General features: G+C 35.0%; 1 protein-coding gene across 1 annotated transcript in view; it reads left to right on the top strand.

The window, feature by feature from the left end:
- The window catches only part of LOC126878958 (uncharacterized), a 40,023-nt gene extending 22,815 nt beyond the window's left edge, over positions 1 to 17,208 (top strand). Inside the window, exons 4-5 of the mRNA XM_050641827.1 lie at positions 10,006 to 10,071; positions 17,085 to 17,208. Coding sequence (XP_050497784.1) covers positions 10,006 to 10,071; positions 17,085 to 17,138 — 120 coding nt within the window. The 3' untranslated portion in view covers positions 17,139 to 17,208. The remainder of the gene's footprint in view (positions 1 to 10,005; positions 10,072 to 17,084) is intronic.
- Positions 17,209 to 18,876: the final 1,668 nt, after the last annotated feature.

The following is an 18,876-nucleotide window of genomic DNA, read 5'->3' as shown; positions in this document are numbered from 1 at the left end:
ATAGACAAAATATCAGCTTAAATGATTAACGAAACGGAGGCATTTCGATTGTACCTGGGAGGCATTTCATGTATGAAAATATGTACCTGAAAAAGTGGGAGGCATTTCGATAACGCCGAAAATAAGCACTTATATAAGCAAAAAATGTCGCAAAATAAGCAAATTTTTTATGAAATAAGCAAGGTTCAAGAAAAAAAACCTATAAGTAAACATGGATATAATGATATAAATATGAATAAAGGACATTAATATTAAATTACATTTATTTTTAATTATCGTATTATTAGATAACAATACATAAATAAAAAATTACAAAAGTGTTAAACTTAATATAATAAAAAATATAAAAATAATTAACATATTAATATATTTTTTATTCGTGGCCATTAGCATAAAAACAATGAACAATAATATGCAGAGTCAGGCAAATATGCAACAGTGCATATGCATATGCATTTGCATGTTTTGGTAGTTTTTTTCGAATTTTGCATAAACTGGAATATTTAAAAATAAAGTGCATATAATAGGTTTTCAAAGCGAATTTATTTGTTTATTCATGGTTCAAATACCTTCGCATGTAGCCAGAATGAAGGACGGGAGGTGGACCCAAAAAATTACAGTGTGGAGACCAAGAGAAGACAGAAGAAGTAGAGGTAGACCACCTACACGATGGACAGATGACGTCAAAAGGATTGCTGGGAATTGATTGCAGAAAGCCCAAGATCGACAAAACTGGAAGAAATTAGGGGAGGCCTATGTTCAACTTTGGATGCAGAAGGCTGGATGATGATGATGAAATACCTTCGTACCTGATATTTCTGTGTGGATCAAGGCATCCAGAATTAGTCATTGCTATGGGAAAATTATTATGCTCAGCATTCAATAAGTAAATACAAAGTAGGTAAACCTAAATATTTTAAATTGCATAAAAATAATCAGAAAACCAAAAAGATACATTTTTAATTTAAAATGCTTTAAATAACCCCCGATCTAAAAATTATTTAGTTTACTGTAGGAATTTTTTTGGATATTCCATTCGAAAAAATTCCAAATAGTCCAGCATTGCAAAACTGCTTTACACACCGGTAAAAAAAAAGAAATTAGAATCGGGAGAGAAAAGGCAAGATTCGATATCTAGGTGCTTAAAATCAACTAATCGGAAATCAAGTGAGCAAGAGACATTTAACCATGATTTGTTCGAAGCATTGTTAAGCTAAAATATATCTTTGTCCAAATTATCAAATAAAAATTTGCGAATGTTTCTTGGAAAATACTGCAAATGGAATATTCCAAGTAAAAGAAGCTTAAGAAGAAACGAGGTCGATTCTGTGGTAGATTCAGAGGTACTGAGTAAAATAAAATTAGATATAGGAAACAATTATTTTTATGTATGTGTGGATGAAGCAATTCATTCTTTTGGACGTTACATCGAACATTTATTAATCGAATCTCTTAAAAATGAGCAAGCTGCAAATCGCATTTAATTGCTTCCAAGCAGTTGAATAAAACCAACGCAATAGGTAACAGTTTTAAGGTTTTTGCAAGACAGTTTAGCCATTTTTTCTTCCTTTAACTGTCCCCAACGAAAAAATTTTATTTTCTTTCAGATGCTGCACCTTACAAGGTTAAAGTAGGAAACAATTTTGTTATCCACGTTTAGTACATACAACTTGCCTAGCACATGGTTTAAATAGGGTCGCAGAAGAAATTAGAAATAAATTTCCATTTGTTAATAATTTTATTTTAAATATGAACAAAATATTTCTTAAAGCACCTATAAGATATCAGTTGTATAAAGAACATTTGCCGAATCTTCCTCTTCCACCAAAACCTATTGTTACTAGATCAGAACTTGATTAGAGGCTGCAATGTTTTATGCAAAAATTTTTGCTGAATTGAAGCCAATATATTCTTCCGAACCACTTATACTTTTCAAAGAATTGGTGAAAAATAAAATAGTACCACAGCAACTTTCCTTAAGAAAATTAAGAGAATGGAAAGAAAGTTAGAGACTTATCAACCAAGAGAACAGGCAGGATTCCGAAAAAATTACGGAACAAATGACCATCTACAAAGTATAAAAACCCTGATAGAGAAAGTAGTGGAATACAATAAACCCCTAGTTCTAGTTTTTATCGATTTTCATAAAGCCTTTGATACAGTTGAACTTAGCAAAATATTACAGGCGCTTAAAGAATGCAGGCTAGATTATAGGTATACAAAATTATTACACAAAATATACTTACAGGTAACAACCACTGTCAAATTACATACTAACAGTAATCGCATAAAAATAGAACGGGGGGTTAGACAAGGAGACCCAATGTCACCTAAACTTTTTAATACGGTCTTAGAACATGCTTTCAAGAGTTTGGATTGGATGACAAAGGGAATAAAAATAGATGGAGAATACCTAAACAACTTACGTTTCGCCGATGATATAGTCATAGTAGCTGAGGATCTAGGTATGGCAAGAGAGATGGTACAAGAACTCGTTGTAGCTACAGAAAATGTTGGTTTAAATATAAACATCTCAAAAACAAAAATAATGACAAATTTGGTACCCAACCAGAACATCAGTATTGGTGGGAAGGAAATAGAACTCGTAGATAGATATAAATACCTGGGACATGAAATTACGATTGGCAGGGATAACCAGACTCATGAGCTGAAGAGAAGAATCGGTCTTGGGTGGGCAGCATTTGGAAAACTGAGAGAAACTTTTAAAAGTGAGTTACCCACATGTCTAAAGAGAAAGGTATTCGATCAGTGCGTCCTCCCAGTCTTGACGTACGGATCAGAAACACTTACCTTAACTAAAGCCTCGGCTACCAAACTAAGAGTCACGCAGAGAAGAATGGAGCGGTCAATGTTAGGAATAACTCTGCGAGACAAAATCAGAAACGAAGAAATCAGGAGAAGAACAAAGGTGACTGACGTCATCGAGAGGGTAGCCAGGTTGAAGTGGAGATGGGCAGGACACGTAGCCAGAATGACAGATGGGCGATGGACGAAGAGGTTATTGGAATGGAGGCCAAGAGAAGACAAGAGAAGCGTCGGTCGACCGCCTACAAGATGGACTGACGACTTAAGAAAGGTAAATAAAAACTGGATGAGGGCGGCGCAGGATAGATGGGGTTGGAAACGAGGGGAGGAGGCCTATGTTCAGCAGTGGACTTTTGAGGCTGGATGATGATGATGATGATGACAGCAACTTTCATACTTAAAATATTATGTACATTACACAAATAATACATGCATATACATGCATATTTGACATAAATAAATGCATGTACATGCATATTTGACACAAATAATATGCATAGGTATATATGCGCATATATCTTCCTTTTCAGCCTGCATATTTGCCTGACTTTGATAATATGTTTTTCAAAATTTTCTTGTAAAAAACTATGTTTTCTATCTGTATACATATATTTATACGTAGAAAAAGTTCTTTCAACATCTTCAGATGTGATCGGTTCGTATTTAAATTTAGACAAATGTGCCGATACTGAATGATTAGAATATTCTCCGAGAATAGTCTCGTGAGAGAAGTATTTTACAACGATATAATAATGTTGGGCTTTCTGCAAACAAATAGTTTGTTACGTAAACAGGTATAACGATGGGTTTTCCCGTTTATCTCCTAGGCCTAAGGGATTGAAATTCTTATGGTTTATTGAATTATTAGAGTTTTATAGCTACTTCATAGAATTTTGCTTAAGACAGGAAGTACAAATGAAATTTAACTATAGTTCATCATACGAAGTAAAATAAACAAAGATAAGTAATATAATATCTTCAAAATAAGCATTTTTACTAAAAATACTAATTATAAGCAAAAAAGCAAAAAAAACAAAATGCTTATAATCCGGACTTTACCTATTACTATTTACAACAGAATACATGGACATCTGTTGTTTTTCTAAAACTATCCAAATGTTTTATGTAGTTTACTCCGGACATCTGAGATTTTTACACAACTGAATGTGTTATCAGTGGCGTAGCTAGGGTGGGGCGGGGGGGGGCGGTCCGCCCCGGGTGTCACCCCTTCAGGGGTGACACCCGAGAGACCCGATCACAAAAGAATAAATCATTAATTTGTGACTTTACTCACGTATCAATCTAAAGTTCGATATTATTTTGTGAACACACGAAACCACAGTATAAATAGGGACACTAGAACTGCTCTGAGAAAAATTGGAAGTAAAATCGTAAAAAGAAGTAAAGAAGTAAGAAGTAAAAAAGGCGCATGGCGACCGCGCAAGGTTCCCAGTCGCTAGACCGCTAGAGTACCACTTTCGCATTGCTACGTACCGGTTAACTTCCGGTAGTACTTCTTGAGATCAAAGTGCCTACATAGAAGAAATTTTACTGTTCCTCTTTATACTGTGACGAAACCGAGAGAAGTCGAGGTGTAAGAAGCATTTCTTGGATTTTTTTCCGTTAAATGGAAAAAAGCAGTTAATCTAAGTAACGAAATTCTCAAGAAGCTTGAAATTGATGGTATAGAAATATTATGAAATACCGTTCACAGGGATACGATAATGCATCTGTTATGAGCGGCGTACATGGAGGAATACAAGCTATTATTAAAGCAAAAATCAAAAAGGCCATTTTCCTCGGATCTATTGATCATTTAATTAATTTATGTGGCCAGCACTCTTTTGCACAAAACACATCTTGTATAACATTTTTCAGAACTGAAGAAGCAATTTTTAAGTTTTTTATGTGTTTCCATTAGCTGCTAGGAAGTGCTTATTAAACACAGCAAAACATCTGTTAAGCGACTTTCCACAACGCGTTGGAGTTCTCAGTCACTGCGCACTATGCTGGCTGCAGTTAAAGTATTGGCAGAACATTTTTATAGTGTTGTTCCTTCAATTTACAAAGTCTCTCATCAACAAGAAAATGTATACACCAGAGGTTCCACACATAACCTTATGCCCGCTTTGTATAATTAAAGGCATTGATCAATCAGCGACCAAAATAGGGGTACTTCGTCTTTATATTGAAGAAAAACATAATCATATTATAAAATAAAGTAATACATATATTTTGCAACGACAAAATATGAAGACGACGACATTTCTACCTAAAAACTCTACACTTCGAGCCGAACTTCAAAAAGATAATATTATGTTGAAATGTTTTGACATTCAATGTTGAACTCGAAACCAGATCAGTCCATCCATATGGCTTTTTTGTTCGAGGCTGTGCAGACACACACTTTACTTTTCCACGAACAGTAAAACATTTTGTGACTTTTACCATGAAGAGGTATCAGAAGAAGACCTCCTGCTAGAAATACCAAGGCTTAGAAGACTTTTACAAGCGGCCAATATTACAGTATCTAAATGGTTAGCTGTAGACTTTTTAAAATTCATGGTGGAATGCGATTTTATGGAATCTCTCCCAAACTTGGTCGCCTTAAACTTGTTTATGACCATTTTTGCATCGGTTGCTTCATGTGAGAGAAGTTTTGGGAAGCTAAAATCAATCAAGAATTACTTGTGAGAAACAATGACGTCAACAAGGCTTAATAACCTCGGTTTATTAACTATCGAACGGAGCAATTAATGTTAGGAGAATGGAGCGGTCAATGTTAGGAATAACAATGCGAGACAAAATCAAAAACGAAGAAATTAGCAGAAGAACAAAGGTGACTAACGTCATCGAAAGGATAGCCAGGTTGAAGTGGAGATGGGCAGGACACATAGCCAGAACGACAGATGGGCGATGGACGAAGAGGTTACTGGAATGGAGGTCAGGAGAAGACAAGAGAAGCGTCGGTCGACCGCCTACAAGATGGACTGACGACTTAAGAAAGCTAAAAAAACTGGATCAGAGCGGCGCAGGATAGATGGAGATGGAAACGAGGGGAGGAGGCCTATGTTCAGCAGTGGACTATTGAGGCTGGATGATGATGATTAACTATCGAACATGAAGCAACACAAAACATAAATATAGAAAATGTGATTTCAGAACTTTTCGCTAGTAAAGCTAAAAAAATATTTTAATTCATTCACATAGTGTAAAACAAAAAAGTAAATAAACTATTATATAGAACTGCCGGGAACTAGGTAGTGGTAGCTCGAGATAGGAGACATGCAGAAACTTAAAAGAGGCCTATGTTCAGCAGTGGACGATAGCGGTTAGACGACGACGATGATATACTATTTACTGCAGTTTCGTTAACTATAATTCTTAATTTTTTCATTATTCAAAACATACGGTTATCGGATTTTTAGGATTTGGGGTGACACCATCGATTACCGCCCCGGGTGTCACCCACCCTAGCTACGCCACTGTGTGTTATGACGGATAAATAAACTACGAGAAGATTACTATGAGAAAAGTACATAAAGTCAAATTTGAGAAAAATGGGCATGTATTGTTTTTCAAATAAAGGCTTCAATTGCACAAAGTAGAAGGAAATGGTCTGATCTTAGGTGAAAATAAGCCACAATGTTACAAAATAAAGTTTATTCGACATTTCGATTTTCGAAGTGGAAGTCCAAAAATTGTGACTTATTCCCACCAAAAATACTAAATTTAAAACAAGGTTTTACACACTTTATCAATATTGGTGAGATTGGTGAGTGGAATAGCAATTTAAACTGGAGGAATGCAGCTAAGGACTAGGAAGAAACTAAGGCAAAAGTTACATAATAGTTTTCGTTTGAATATTAGTAGTATATTTGTATCTCTGTTTTAGAAATAGTTGGTTTCTAATCCATTTAAATAAGCGTTGCGTTGGTACAATGAGTATCTTACATATTATTAATTTGGTTTTCAAGTTTCTCTTCTTTGGCCAGTATTTTTGTCTTTAGCTCTGCTGCTCGAAACCTGTGTCAGCACTATATTAAATATGATTTAGTACTATATTAAAAAACTATGCAAGTAGTCTGTATATTAGTACTTGCTTATCTTTTCCAGAGCATTTAAAAACAAAAATCTTAAATTTTAACAATTTATTTTATAAATATTTATATACAGTGATAAATGCGCTAATAACCGACAAAATAACGCAAAAGACGGAAAACACAATACGTTGTGAAATAAAAAGAGATGAAACTTGTAGAGGTAGGAAATTATCAATAGAAACCTATACATTTATATTATATTGATAGTTTACCCACCTTTAGACGTATCGGAGTCAAACTGTCAAGATTGTCAAAACTGTAAAATTTTATAAAATTTTCCTGTCACAGTGGCAGCTGTCAAACTCTTCCGATAAGTCTAAAGGTGGGCAAACTATCAATATAATATAAATTTATAGGTTTCTATTGATAATTTCCCACCTATACTAGTTTCATTCCTTTTTATACTCCAACGTATTATATTTTCGTTATTTTGCGTTATTTTTCCGGTAATTAGAGCACTCATCATTGTATATAAATATTTATAAAATACATTGTTAAAATATAAGATTTCTGGTCTTTTTTCAATAAAGTACTAAATGAGACGGCAAGCAATACAGAGTTACACTGTAGTAGATCCTATCTTTGTAATGACACAGGTTCCGAACAGCAAAGCTTCTTCTTCTTTTTGTATAGACATGAATATGTCTATTTTTTCAATGTGCCTCTAGTAAGTTGTCGTTCCATCGTTTTCGTGGTCTTCCCACACTGTCCGTCTTACTATTGGGAACCGTCTGTCGATATCCTGACTACCCTATTTGTTGTCATTCGGCTTATGTGGTCATTCCATTCTATTCTTCTGTTTCTTACCCAGTTATTAATGTTATCCACCTTGCATCTCCGTCATATATCTGTACTTCTACCTCTGTCCCATAGAGTCTTACCATCGATTTTTCAAAGGGTTTTCATCTCCGCTGTTTCGAGCAATCTTGTTGTCCTCTCTGTGTCGGGTCGTGTTTCTGCCGCGTATGTCATCATTGGTCTAATGACTGTTTTGTAAATTCTGCCTTTCATTTCTTTTCCGATATTTTTATTTCTCCATATTATGTCATTCCTGCAACCTGCAGGCAACCTCTGTTTGCTCTATTCAATTGATCTTCCACTTCTGTTTCGACTCTTCCGTAGCTAGATGGTGTGATACCTAGGTATTTAAACTCCATCACTTGTTCTATTGTCTGACCTTCCAGTTCAATTTACATCTTATTGGATCTGCTTTTATAACCATACATTTTCTCTTTTTTGAGGAAATTAACATGTTAAATTTTCTGGCGGTTATGTTAAATTGGTGCAGCATACGTTGTAAATCATCTTCACTTTGAGAGATTAGTATTGCATCGTCTGCATAGCAGACTATTTTAAATTGTTTTTCTCCCACTTAGTATCATTTTTTAGTTCTTACTTTTTTATTATTTCGTCCATGATCAGGTTGAACAATAAAGGACTCAAGGAATCCCCCTGTCTTATCCCATTGCCGGCTTCAATTGGGTCACTTAGTTCATCTTCCACTTTTACTTTTATTGTGTTGTTCTGGTAGATGTTTTCGATCGTTTTAATTATTTCTCGATGTGCCTCTCTCGAGTATAACAAATGAATAATGTCCTTTAATGTGCCCCTGTCAAATGTTTTCTTAAAGTCCACGAAACATAAATATGCCGGTTTGTTGTATTCCAACGATTTCTCTTGAACTTGCCTCATTATAAATATAGCGTCAGTACACGACCTACCCAACCTAAAACCTTGTTGTTCTTCTGCTAGTGGTTTAATTTCATTCAATTTGTTTGTTATCACTTTGGTTGTTAATTTTAATTTTGTGTTTAATATCTTAATTCCTCTGTAATTCTCCGAGTCCGATTTGTCTCCTTTTTTGAAGAGAGGTATTAGGATGCTTGAGCTCTATTCTTGTGGTATTCTCTTTTGTGCTATTATTTTTTGTATTAGTTTAGTTAGATCTTGTCCTCCGTACTTTGGGAGTTCGTTCGATATTCTGTCCTCTCCTGGAGATTTTCTATTTTTTAATTTTCTTAAAGCTTCCTTTACCTCTCCCTCTTCGATGTTTATTTCTTCGTTTGTCGTAACTTCAGGTGTTGGTGGTTCATTATCGTCGCCTTTAGCAAATAGAGATCGGAAGTAGTCTGCCCATGTTTCCTTTTGAATGTTTCGCTTTTATTAACTCGTGCATCTCCTTTTTTGCCCTTTGACCATTCTCCATACTTCTTTTTGCGTTTAGTAGAAGTCGTGTTCCATCTGTTTTGAGAAACTCTGCCAGTGCTCTCTTTTTATTTGTCTCACTAAATTAAAGTATTCGTTTCGTTTCTGATTCGTTTGTAGTGGTTGTGTTTGTTTTGTTCTGTATTGTAAAAAGGCTTTCTTCTTTTTTTCACATTTTATCTTCACTTCCTCTCTAAGCCACAGGATTTTCTTCTTTAATATGTGAGTATTCGTTACTTTTCTCTCTCCAAGTGACTCTGTGCAGCGTTAATTATGTTATCTTTGAGTTTTGCCAGCTTTCATCGATGTTATCGTTTTCTAATATTATATTCTCAGCAATCTTCTCTGATATTCTTTTGTATTCTTTTGTGGATTCCGTATTTAGTCCTTCGACTTTGATTTTTGTTTGTGTTGGTGCTGCCTCTTGGGTGTGAAGTATTTCATAATGATTCCTATTTTACATAATACTGGGCTGTGGTCGCTACCTACATCTGCTGAGTTGAGGCATCTTACGTCGATTATTTTTGATGGATGTATATTTTGTATATCTCTGTTGGTTACAACATAATTTATCATTGATATTTGTCCACGGGTATTATTGAATGTATATTTGTGTTGGTCTTTGTGGTCAAAAAATGTGTTGTTTATTGTAAGTTTGTTATTGGTGCAGAAGTTTATCATCAGTTCTCCATTTTCATTTTTAACATTTTCATGAGCAGCAAAGCTAAAGACAGAAATACTGGCTAAAGAAGAGAAAATTGAAAACCAAATGAATACGATGTAAGATACTCATTGTACCAACGCTTGTAAATAGATTAGAAACCAACTGCAAATGAAGTTAAAAAGCTCATATTAAGCTTATATTTTTTAGGATTCAGGTAATGTGCAGTTGGATATGGGAGACGAAAATATAAGTGCTGATGTAATGTTGGATGAGGTAAGCCAAAATAACCCAAATTGTTTTTAAAATAATTATTATCAATAATAACAACTGGTTATCAAATATAAGTAGAAAACATGGACTTGATCTCAATACGAAAAAAAAAACAAAGTACATAATGTACATAGAAGTAATGAAGTTTAAAATAGGACAAAACCTCGCAATTTTTACAGAATGGATCGATTTGCATGAAAATTTGGAATTAAGTTTACCTTACCCTCTACTTTAAAATCCATATTGTGATGGGCGCTTTTTATCTTTTAAGGGTGAAAACTACCCCTTATTGCTAAAACCTATAAAAAAGCTTAAAAAGGGTGAAACTTGTTCAGATGCATTACATAATGATTGTCTAATACTCTAACTATATTTATTGACTATTTAGACCCTTTAACAGTTCATTTTTAAAGGTGAAAACTACCCCTAATTGCTCAAATTTGCTCAAAATTGCTCAAAAATGCTTAAGGAGGATTACATTTGATTCGGATGATTTATCTAATAATGGTTTCATATTCTTAATATAATTTCTGATTATTTAAACCCTTAAAAATTTAATTTTGAAGGGTGAAAACTACCCCTTATTGCTAAAACCTATCAAAAAGCTTAAAAAGAATGAAATTTGTTCAGATGTATTATATAATGATTGTCTAATACTCTAACTATATTTATTAAATATTTCGACCCTTTAAAAGTTCATTTTTGAGGGTGTAACTATTAGAAATAGTAGATAATAAAAGGTACAAATAATACTAAAGGAACTATTTATTTTATAACCGAACCGTATTATAATAATATACAAACAAAGAAATTAAGATGTGTCTTCTACAACGTATACTTCCAGACTACTTTATCGAACGCAGAACTAACACTAACATACAGTTCTGACATTCACATCCCTTGTAACATGTGCAACCTTAGGTAAGAGTTTATCGCCCTAATGCATTCGGAGAATTGGCCCACCCATGAAGGAAGACCCCACATGTGTATTATAACACTTAACAAAAATAATAAAGTTGAATTCCAACATGCCCTCGCAACTAAAATTATTTTTGAATTAGTCAAACAGACCCCCTTTACTACTTAAGTACTCTAACTTAACCCTATTCAGCGGCTTAGTCAACATATAGTCTATCATATCCTCGGTAGGACAATACCTAAAGTTAACAACCCCTTTTTCTATATAACTAATTCCGGCTCTAAACCCACAAATTCCTTTATAACCTGTTTTAACCAAATTGCTTCCTGACATCCTTCAGCCAATGTTATGACTCTGCTTCAGTTGATGATAGAGACACGCAATTCTGTTTTCTACATCCCCAATTTATAGGCGAACCCCGTAATAAAAATATATACCCGCTATTTGATTTTCTGTTCCCCTTGTCTTCTGCCCAGTCAGCGTCTGCATAGCCGTATAATGCACTATCTGTCCCTTCTTGTCCTAAAATAAGCTTTTTATATTTACTTTTATTTAAATATCTTAACGCCTTCTTTGCTTCGTTCCAATCTACTTCATTTGGATTTTTATTCTGTTGGCTTAGTATGGTGACGCTTGCCAATATATCCGGTCTAGTATTTACCGCAATATATAATAAACCACCAATCAATTGTTGATATATTTCACTGTTTTTCACCGGCTTTTCTCTGCTAGGCTTATAGTATCCAACATCTAGCGGTATATTGAACTCTTTTCCACCTTTCATCATAAACTTGTTCAGCAATTTGTCAATACAACTGGCCTGATTTAAACTACATATCCCTTTACCGCACATTTCAATCTTCATACCTAAATAATCTTGTAATAATCCCAAACTCCTTATATAAAAATTACATTTTAGTTTCTCTTCAAATATATCAATTATTACCTGTGAATCCTTTGCTGCTATTAAAATGTCATCCACGTATATAAGTACGTAAACCTTTTCATTATTTATTACCTTGATATATAAACATGTATCAATATTGCTTTTACAAAAATTCTCTTTAGATAAAACTTCATCAAGCTTTTTGTTCCAAGTTCTGGCAGATTGTTTCAAACCATATAAACTTTTATTTCATTTGCAAACACAACTTGTATCCTTTTCTTCAAATCCCTCAGGCTGTTTCATAAAAATTTCTTCTGACAGTTCTCCATTTAGAAAGGCTGTTTTTGCATCTATATGCCTTACTATGAGATTTTTTCTCCATGCCTCTGTCAATAAAATTCGAAGAGTAGCTTGCCGCGCAACCGGAGCGAACACTTCATCGTAGTCTACGCCGAACTTTTGGCTAAAACCCCTTGCTACCAGCCGTGCTTTGTACTTCTTCGAGCTTTGATCTTCGCCTGTTTTTAACTTGAATACCCATTTACATGAGACTATATTCTTTCCCTTTGGTGCTTGTATTAAATCCCAAGTTTTATTTTTCCTTAATGACGTGATTTCCTCTTCCATAGCTTGCTTCCATTTTTCACTATCACTTCTTTTAAGCGCTTCTTTAAAGTTTCTAGGTTCTACTTCTTCGAGTTCTGTCAACTTTGCTATGTAGCGCTCAGGTGGAATACCTTTATTTATTCTGCTAGATCTACGATCACCTGAATTCTCTATATCGAGATCTGTATCTAATTGATAGTTAGAATCACCGTCATCGTCATGGGATTCTTCCCAACTTAAGCTCTCATACGTGTTAGATGTGTCCGTAGAATTTTCTATTTCCTCCGTGTTTTCAAAATTTGCAACCTCTCTGTCTTCTACGTCGTTTGGCTCTATTTTTTCCCCTTCCATCATGGACCCAATGGATATTTCCTCACTTTTTGCCTCCTTTTTCTCGACGCATATATTTCTCTTGGAAAACACCACACTACGGCTAATTGTAATACGGACTGTATCTACATTTAACAATCTATACGCTTTTGATTCATCAGAGTAACCTACAAATATCAGTGACTCACCTTTTGGATCAAATTTATCCTTCATTTTTTCTTTGGGAATGTGGCTATAAACCGTAGACCCAAATATTTGCAAATTCGACACATTCGGTGTTACTTTATGCCACAATTCATAGGGCGTTTTTTCTTTCGACTTAGTAGGTAATCGATTTTGCAAATAATTGGCTGTCACTATCGCTTCCCCCCAAAATTTCTTTGCTAAACCCGCATCGATTAACATGCACCTAGCCATTTCAACTAGAGATCGATTCTTTCTTTCTGCAACCCCGTTTTGTTCTGGAGAGTACCCCGCTGTATATTGAATTTTTATACCTTTACCCTTTAAAAATTCCCTTAAATTATTATTTACGTACTCGCCACCCCCTATCCGACCTAATTACTTTTGGAACCCTACCTAACTGATTACTCGCAAATTCTATAAACTCTTTTATACATTTTACCGCTTCATTTTTATGATTTAATAAATATATAGTTGTATATCTAGAAAAATCATCAATTAAAGTCAAAATATAACGTTTACCCCCTGGAGTAACAGTCTTCATGGGCCCGCAAATATCCGAATGTAATAAGTCAAGAATATTAAATGTATTGCTATGAGAAAATTTTGGAAAACTCTTACGTAAAATTTTACCTTTCATACAGCATTCACAAGTTTCCCTAATCCTACAGTCAGTCATATCAATCCCGACTGCCATTTTCTTTTCCATTAAGTGTTTGACTGCATCCATGTCCCTGTGTCCAAACCGTCTATGCCATGCATGTTGACAGTTGCTGGAGTGCTCCACAGCACTCAATCCATGGTCCACAGTTGAAAGTTTGTATAAGTCCGGTGAAGGCACCGCACTCGCGACGACTTTTCCGTGTAAAGCGATTTTACACTCGTTTTTATCAAATTGCACATTATGTCCCGCACTTGTTAGCTTTTTCACCGAAAGCAGATTTGAGTCTAATCCCGGCACATACAACACTTCGTCGATTTTTAAATTTTCCACTCCCGATCCAGTCACGCACTCAATAAGTCCTGTTCCTATACCCTGAACCTCGGAGTATTGCCCTTTCTCCGCCAAACTTACAACGCCTTTTCTGCTACCGTCAAATTGGGTATAGAATCCTTTGTAATTAACCATGTGGCTCGAAGCTCCTGAGTCCACATACCACGAAGCAGAATCCCTTTTTCCGTCCCTTGAGCTATAATTGACCGTAAAACATGCATCATCAGTACCTTCAGTGACTTTATTGGCCTTTTCCTTCTTAAACGCTTTGTACTTAAAGCAATCTCGTTTAAAATGGCCCTTCCGGTTACAATAATAACACTGCCTTGCTTCTGCCCTTACAGTATCATTATTTTTGTTACCCTCGTATACTGACTTCATCACCGACTCCTCCTGATTTCTTCCCAAAGCTCCCTGACGTCTCCTGTACTCATCTATTAATTTACTCGTAACAAATTCTAGAGTAAATTCACTCGATGGCCTACTTTCCAGCGCTGTAATCAAAAAACTGTATGAGTCTGGAAGACTTCCCAGCAAAATTCCTGCTGAGAACCTGTCCTTAATTTCTTCCCCTAAGGCGGCCAGTTTATTCAACGATTCTAGGAATAAACTAATGTGTGCTTCCATATCACCATTCTCCTCTAGCGATAGCCTACAGATTTGCTTTAACAAAAACACCATACTAGACAAACTTGATTTCTGATGATACTCCCTTAGCGCTATCCACGCATCGCGCGCGAATTCCCTGTTCCGGATATGCACTAATTGATTAACGTCAACAAGTAAGGCTATAGTTGACAAAGCATTATCATTTTGTTTTTTCCAAGAACTGCTTCGATCTGCTTCTAATGGTAACTCACTCGAAACTATTTCCCATAGATCAGCATTGATGAGTAACATTTTCACTAAATAACTCCAAGATTGATAGTTCTTGCCGTTCAACTTTTCGACGTTATATTTCGCACTCTCCGCCATTATGTATTCGGTTAACACGAAAATTTCGCGACTGTACACTTTTAATTATTATCTTAATACAGGTGAGCTAACAACGTAACTGAGCCCAGAACCTATTAGAAATAGTAGATAATAAAGGGTACAAATAATAGTAAACAAACTATTTATTTTAACCGAAACGTATTATAATAATATACAAAGAAATTAAGATACGTGTTTCTACAACGAGATATTCTTCTAGACTACTGTATCGAACGCAGAACTAACACTAACATACAGTTCTGACATTCACATCCCTTGTAACATGTGCAACCTTAGGTAAGAGTTTATCGCCCTAATGCATTCGGAGAATTGGCCCACCCATGAAGGAAGACCCCACATGTGTATTATAACACTTAACAAAAATAATAAAGTTGAATTCCAACAGTAACTAGTTTGTGTAGAGCTCCGACAATCTTCCTTCCTCTCCAAAACTCTATCATATAATGATTTGATAATGCCTTTTTGATGTTTACGTTGTGATTTTAGCGGTAATTGAAATATCTGTTGGAGTGTGTTGGTTTTCTGTAAACTTTGGTTCTCTCTCTCTTGTCGTTTCTCCATTACTGAGGATCGTGATTTCTTCCAATATTCCTAACAGTGTTTCTCCATTGGTCTCTATCTTCAGCTGCTCTAAGAGCTTCGCAGAATGAGTTTCCAGCTTAATTCTTTATTTGGTCGGACCATCTAGTTGGTGATTGTCCTCTTTATCTTCTCCCCGAAACGTCTCGAGAAACAATTAATCTCTCCAAACTGTCGTCACCTCTGCGTACCACGTGACCAAAGAATTGCAGAATTCGTTGCAGACATATTGTGGACAGCCTTTTTTTAATCTTGAGTTGGTTTAGAATGGAAACGTGCGTCCTAGGAGCTGTTCAAGGTATGGGCAGCATTCTTCTCCAGTACCACATCTCAAAGGCATAAATTTTTTGGCGCTCGCATGCGCGAAGAATCCAAGTCTCTACTCCGTATAGAAATATTGAGAATACAAGGGCATTCACCAGTCTCATCTTGATATTTTGAGACATAGATCTGTCTTTCCAAATTTTAGTTAGGCGACTCATCGCATTTTTTGCCATACCAATACATATTCGAACTTCTGCTTCACAGTTACCATCTTTAGTTATACTAGACCCGAGATAGACAAAGGTGTTTACTATCTGGTATTCTTGTAACATGTTAGTCGGTTGAATAGTGTCGAATCTGTCGACCACCATTATTTTTGGCTTAGCTTTATTGATTTTTAGACCAACTTTTTTGCTTTCGTACTCAACTGTTCGCAGGAGATCAAACATTTCTTGCTCATTTGCTGCTATAAGTGTAGTGTCATCAGCAAATCTTAAATTGGAGATTTTCCTGCCAGCTACTGTTACTCCACCTGCCCATCTTTTTAAAACCATCCTCATGACATCTTCACCATAAATGTTAAATAAGTCAGGTGACAACACGCATCCTTGTCTAACGCCTCTCTCGGTTTTGAATTGTTTTAGAACTTATGATCTAGTCGTACTGTCGCTATATTGGACTGGTACAGATTTTTAATAAGTGTCACCAGGTGCATTGGTGCGCCCATTTCTATTAAAATTGACCACAGATTTTTCCAGCTTACACAATTAAATGCCTTTTGGTAGTCAACGAAGCATATAATCATAGGTACTTGAAATTCTCTAGACTTTTCAATGAGTTGTCTCAGGTTCAGGATTTGTTTCCTTGTACCTTTACCCTTTACAAACCCCGCTTGTTCCTGAGTTATTTGGTAATGTAGATAGGTTTTTAATCTGTTTTCGATGATGTGTAACATGGTAACACCAATGTAAACAAACTTTGGTTGCATATCCTGTATTCTCTTTTGTAATTAGCAATCCAGAAAATGAAGTGAATTATTGCTTTCTTTTTCCATACGGTATTATTTGACTAATTTTTTTTCTTAAATACTTTTCATATTAAAAAGAGAAATGTAATTGTTTAGCCTGCTCATTACTATTCATCGATGTAAAATTTTAATAAAACTTATTAATTAAAAATGATAGGTACTAGAATTAATATATCATTATTATGAATTTGGTTCGTTGCACATTGTATTTAAGTTAATATTTTTTTTTTAGAGAGAAGCCGAAGAATTGATCAAAGAAGCATCAGATTTGGATTTACTACAATAAATTTAACTAAATATTAGATACATTGAAATATTGTATATTAAGTACTCAATAAATTATTTGTATTGACAAATATCTTTTTGATAAAATACCTAACAACATATCGCACCCCGATTTCATTATAGCCCTGGATCCTGCGTACCAAAAAAAGTTTATTAATAGCAGGCTTAAACAGTGGAACAGGGGAAGTTTTAATTGTGGAACAGCTTACAGTTTTCGAACGCCAGACTAAAAAAATGGAAATTTTTTTCAAAATAAAAAAAAAATACTTTATCAATTATTTTAATTTAAAAATTATTTTTTGGCCACCCTGTATAAATAATGATGTTAATGTTTATATTAATAAATAGAGAATTGAATAACCTTTCACATGAGCTACCACACGACCCCTATTACCATTTAAAAAATCATCGATGACGTCATTACGTTCAAATCGATGACGTCACTATTATGTACTATACGTTAAAAAATCATAACTTAAAAATAAAAATCGACATGTCAGAGCTTTAACTCTGAAAATAATTAAGTCATGAGATAATAGACCGTTTCCACACTTTATGAATGCACTGTATAATAATAGACAATTTCAACTACCTATTCCCAAATTTTCTACCTTCCTTTATTTCTTTTTGAGGTTTTCGTAAAGTTTTATGTTCTTTGATCGGGCTATAGCTACATTATGTAAGATAGAGAAAATCAACGGAAGCGTAGACTACCCTGCTATAATCCCAAAGCTGCGTTAGCGGTATAAAACGGGAGACCCAGATTTAGTCATACGGCTCACGCTCCTTCTAAGGGGCAAATTGACTCATCCCATATACCTAAGGTATCAAAAGGATTGAGCTCTGATGGGACTCATTCCGTGTTATCGAGCCCTAGATGACATGGTATCCAGGTGTATCTCCCAAAAATTTTAGTACACATCTGGCCGTTGCGAGTAGTACATACAGCTTTCTGCATGGTCTTATACAGATGTTCATTTAGACCCAGCTTTTTTATGTTTTCGAGGAGGTTCTTCGGAATAACTCCAGTAGTAGACATAATAATCGGTATCGCCTGGGTACTTTGCATTCTCCATTGTCTTCGTTATTAGAATTTCCAGATCTCTGTACTTGGCGATCTTTTCAGTATATTTAGTACGTAGATCGTAGTTTATTGTTGTTAGGTATCGCCACATCAATAAGTTTTGTTTGTCTTATTAATTTATTAACTAGTACAAGATCTGCTCTAATATGTGCCACTGTTTGATCTGTGAGTACAGTGCGGCCCCAGTATAGCTTGTAGTTGTCATTCTCAAGCATACTCTCAGGGACGTATGGGACGTACACAATATATGGAAGATGGTCCGTTTGCAGAGGTCCCAGTTTGGTCATCTCTTGATGAAGGATCTTTCCCACTGAGTCATGCAAACGGGAGAAAATTATTATTATTATTATTTATTATTGTTCCATATTTTTATCTTTATATAAGTAATAGTCAGTACCTTTATAAATACGTAAATCGGATAATAGCCATTTCCTAATAATTAAGTACCTACAGTGGCAGTACATGCCGACTTACGATCACTTACAATTCACTTAATGTTTTGTTTTATCTTGTTTCCAGATCAATCAACTGTGCAAATATTTGTTGGAATAACTGTATGTTATGATATCATTGATAAAAAATATCTTCAGTTCATAAAATAGATTAATTTTCCAATTACATATTATTTGGTTAGTGATTAATTGACATCTTAGTT

Source organism: Diabrotica virgifera, chromosome 1 (genome assembly GCF_917563875.1).
Source record: "Diabrotica virgifera virgifera chromosome 1, PGI_DIABVI_V3a".
NCBI lineage: Eukaryota > Metazoa > Arthropoda > Insecta > Coleoptera > Chrysomelidae > Diabrotica > Diabrotica virgifera.
The sequence above is the reverse complement of the archived record's forward strand: the minus strand, read 5'-3'. Positions and strand labels throughout refer to the sequence as shown.